The 5,029-nt window shown below is 31.9% G+C and overlaps 1 protein-coding gene across 1 annotated transcript; it reads right to left on the reverse strand.

The window, feature by feature from the left end:
- Positions 1-1,793: 1,793 nt before the first annotated feature.
- Positions 1,794-3,286, reverse strand: LOC123546171 (potassium voltage-gated channel protein Shaw-like). The gene is made up of 3 exons (XM_053527221.1): positions 2,882-3,286; positions 2,485-2,633; positions 1,794-2,031 (listed from the first exon to the last, which is right to left on the reverse strand). Exons 1-3 carry the CDS (start codon positions 3,221-3,223, stop codon positions 1,794-1,796), a joined length of 729 nt encoding a protein of 242 aa, XP_053383196.1. The 5' UTR covers positions 3,224-3,286.
- Positions 3,287-5,029: the final 1,743 nt, after the last annotated feature.

The following is a 5,029-nucleotide window of genomic DNA, read 5'->3' on the forward strand; positions in this document are numbered from 1 at the left end:
TTTTGAGATCACATACACATAACATGTACAACATATTTTTTGAGTTCGAATACATGGATTGGAAAACAAGCTAGTGCCTTTTACAAATTCCTTTCAAAAAGGAATACACTTGATTTACAAACAAGATAACAGTAGCATTTTACGTTCATATGCTATTACTGTTTTAATGGACCAAATGAAAATATTATCTAAAATTAGGATAGTCACTTCAAATAGATTATTCAAACAGCGTATATCTTAATTGCAAAAAATCTTTAAAGTATACATACGGAAACAAATATCGAACGTACTAGAAATATCAATAGTAATACAGTTTGAAGTTTTGAAGTTTATTCAAATATATTCCACTGGGCTGTAAGCCCACGGTGGCACACATATACATAATATAAACGAACAGTGGTGATATACAATATATATGGGGAAAGTAAGACAAACATAATTTTCACAAATATATAAAAACGTTACAAAACAGAAAATTGTATACAAAAAAAAAAACAACAAATCTATGATATCATATAGAGAAATGCATAAGACACTGGCCGTATTATGTTTGATATCCCAAATTGATCAGTTAGATCTATCAATTTAATGAATTCCATATACATAATTATTTACAACTCAGATATAATTATCATTATTTACCACATTTCATGAACATATCTAAATTGTATTACTACCATAACCGAAACGACAAGTAAGATTGATGGACAAAATGGAATAGCAAATATAATTCAGTTGATTTGAACGATCTTCAACCGATGGATATCAACCTTACCGGAAAACGAATTGTAAGATTGATCACGGTCTCTGGTGTTAAATATAATTCACATTCTACAACTAGAAAACATTACTTCAAGCTTTGTATAAGAGACCTGATGATAATGTAGATTTATAAAGAAATGGGAAATCCTTCACTAAATATACACATCTAGATAATTAAATGCTATTTGTACCATAAACTATTTCATTTCTTAAAGCAAAAGCATAGTATGTATATTTTCCAAGATTTCTAATCTGACTTACGTTTTTGCATTCAAATAACTGTACCAATTTAATCATACTAGGATGTCTCCAATACTTTTTATGTATGTACTTCTTTCTAATATCTCTATACAATGAACATTCAAGAATAAAATGAAACTCGTCTTCTAAAACATTACATGATGAACATTTTCTATCATTTATAGGAGTACTTACTGGCCTTGTCCATCGACCAGATTCGATTTTTAATCTATGTGAAGAAACTCTCAATCTTGACAAGGCTTTTGAATATTTATCAATATTAATTACATTTAAATAGTCTTGAAACTCAAATATACATATCGTTCTATAAAAAAGTGCCCTCGATGAATCTTCTAATCGACTATGCCAATTTTGAATAAAATTATCTTTAAGTCTTTGTTTTAGACCAAATAGAAAAACATTTACATCACCAACACTTTGTTGCAACCATACGTCATAGAAACCTAGTGAACATAGTAACACTTTAACAGAAGAACACCAATTCACCTTAATGGGCGCAATTTCAAAATCACCTTTCAACAGTTGATAAACTTTATAAACATATTTTCTATCATTACTATGTAACAACTTTATCCAATACTTTAATATATTATACGATTGCAATGTTTGATAGGTCATTCTTCCTAACTCTCCATATCTAAAATCATTACAATACAATAGGACAAATTAAAACGTACTTAGGGATGACATATTGCGTGCCCAGATCAATAAGTACTTTCGAACACTAGTCAAATTGCTGTCGCCAGAACATTAAAACAACCCTCTTACTGTTATTTATTTGTTGATTTATGGCCGTCTATGGAAATCTGGAAATGCCTTCTACCAAATTTACGATAATTGTAAAATGTACAAAAGGATGATGCAACAATTCCAATCGGTAAAGCGAGAATCAATATACCACATACTGCACACGCCCCAGCGATCACGTAACCAACTGGTGAAATCGGAACGTAGTCGCCGTAACCTACTGTTGTAACCGTGATCAAGGCCCAATACATTCCAATAAATATGTTGGTTATTTTTTAACTCTGATGTTGATATTCAGCAACAAACATCAAAACACCAAAAATACTTACTAATATACCAAGCATCAAAATAAGTAGTTTTAATTCCTGACTCGAAGATCTTAGTGTCAAACCAATTATACCAAATGCTGGAACACGCTTTGCAAGATAAAACAAACGCGTTACCTTAAGTATTGTTAAATACGAAATCCCTGTGTACGCTTTTATTGCCGTCTCGGACTCAAACATTTTGCTACCACTGCTTTGCATTATATATGCTGTCCAGTATGAAAGATATCCGAACACGATGCATATCCGTATGAAACTTGTAATAAATGTCTTTTTGTTCGGACAAACAATAAAACTTATCAAGTATTCTAATGTTATGACAATGTTGCACAGAAAGTCAATTAGTTTCAGATATGAGTGTGGTTTCGTTAACAATATTTTCTTGTACGTGGCATTGTCCCAGTTTAGGAACAGCCCTATCTTCCGCAACACCTGCTTCTCGGACTCAGTGTAATTCACATCAAATGCCGGTACGGTGGAGAGTGCTTCAGCAAATGTGGACAAAACTATCAAAAGTGATATAAATGTTGCCCATATCTGTAAATATCAAAAAAAAATAACTAGTAAAAGTTTACACGCCCTATATTCACATTCGTCAGTTCCAAGTACATCTACTTCGAAAAGAATATAGTTCGAAATCTTGCAAACACTGAAAAGAAAGAAGAAAATAAAACATGAATATGATACTGATAAAATTGAGGTCTTCTGCCTAAGATTGATATCAAGCTTATGCGAAGTGTATAGAGATGTTGGTTTTACAAAACAGCGCATGTGCATATATTTACCAATGCCAGTTTTGAGGAAGTTGGTTCATCCATGAACAGCCACATTTGAGTTTTTACACTTGTATCTTTTTGTCGCATGAGAAAAACGTTCGTTTTATTCTCATAATCTTTCAAAAGTTTCTGTATTGTTGACATGTCATTCTCACTTTTATATAAAGCCTCCAAGCAACACGGAGCAACATGGCGTAGGGACACTTCCCAAAATTCCAATTCTTCCATGAAAGTAGTTCCGCAAATATCTTTTGGCAGATGAACTGAGCCTTTTCGAAAAGAATCAAGTATGTATGCAAACATCAACGGATTTCTGTCAAAAAAGTACTCACTGTTATCATGATTAGGCATTTGTTTTTCTAGACTGGCAAGGAAAGATTCTGGAAATGTTTTTAAAGTATATGCACAACACTGAAAAACAGTTCCTCTAACATTTATTCGAACAATTTCTGTTCTGCTCAAATTACACAATTTCTCCCATGTTTCACGATGCAAGTGAACTTCAAATAAATTTAATAAAAAAAAGTTGATTTTGAATTTACTCGTTCGTTGACAAATGTATTGCAACGGACACGTAATTATCAGTCTGTTGTTTACTTCTTTTTTTCTGTTCTTCATTAAAAATTAGAATTAATCACTAAACTAAGGGTAAAATATTTTTAACTTACACTAGAAAATAAGATTTAGCTTAAAACATTCCTCAACTCTCTTGTCTCCACATTCTCCATCATTTAACACACACATGAGAGTTGGAAAATTATGATAAATACATTTATCTAACATTTTAACAATAGATAATAGTCATAGCTTAAGTGTATTTCTGAACACATTCATTTCCTTTACAAAAATGTCCGCTTTTCTAAATCCCAAAGCTATTTAACATTGACGCGGATGAGAATTTGCTTTGCTTAAATATTAATTTCAAGAGTAAGTTGTCAGTTTGTCACGGAAAAGGAACATTTTATCTTTTTAATCGCCAACCAGTCAATTTCACTAATGATTAAGAGTCGGAACAAATGTAAACATTGTGCAATTAATGTAAAAGCACCTGTTTTACACTGTATTTATGAAGGAATGTCATCAAATAAATGAAAATAGATTGTGTTTCAGGTGAATTAATCTATTATTCAAATACCATTCGACATCGTTCTTGAAAAAATAACCTTAAAAACCATTGAGGACAGGAAGAAACAGGCCAAAGTTGCGCAGACCTAGTGCCCTGTATTGCCAGTCTTTCACATGTACTATAAGACCCAGTCGAAGCTGAATGCGTAGTCCATTTATAAAACTCATGTGATGTGCATCAATATAGCTGAGTTGTAAACCTCTTTATGAAACCAGGAAGGTCTAGATGAAACGTTATATAATTAAAGGTCTTAAATTTGACAGATTGCTATGATCCTGAATCTTAACAAGTTTTAAAACAGTTAGAAAAACAGTTCTCATGCAATATTTTATCTTTAGATAAACCAAAGGGAAATGGCCTTTAGGTTAATAATCTCCTTATAAACTAATCCTTTGCTAATAAAATGCGCTTATTCTGATAAACATTCGTCAGTCAAATACCATTGGCTCGTTGGCTTGATGGAATTTACCCATACTGTTGCTTTCATTACGTTTCAGTTATTTAAAACCGGGTATTCACGAGTTGAAATTTAGGTTACTGGGCCAAATAATTGATACACATAATATTATGCAAGATATCACATTTTCTACTTTATTAACATAGAAACTGGTGAAAATGTTTGCTTTAAGAAAATCAGACTAGCTTGTCCAGGGACAAAACTTCTTATTACCAGTATGTAAAAATAACTTGTTTTAAACACTATTTTAAATACATTTAACTTATGAATTTAGATTAAATATAGCATCCAAATACTGACAGGTCACACTTTGAAAGACATGAATATATATTTGATTAATGCTAAAGAACTAGATTTTATACTAAGTACACTGCTTTTTGTCCTACTGAAGTATGGGGTTTATACTTAAACGAGATAGATATACTTGATATATTGTACATATATACACTAATATCCAACACGAAATGTCATCTAACGCGGGCATTTATCATAGCTTTTTCGGACGTTATTGGACGGATTGTCGCAGACAATTCCGTCCAGTGGAACCACAATAATACATATACGAATTTCGGCT

This window comes from Mercenaria mercenaria, chromosome 2 (assembly GCF_021730395.1).
Source record: "Mercenaria mercenaria strain notata chromosome 2, MADL_Memer_1, whole genome shotgun sequence".
Classification (NCBI taxonomy): Eukaryota; Metazoa; Mollusca; class Bivalvia; order Venerida; family Veneridae; genus Mercenaria; species Mercenaria mercenaria.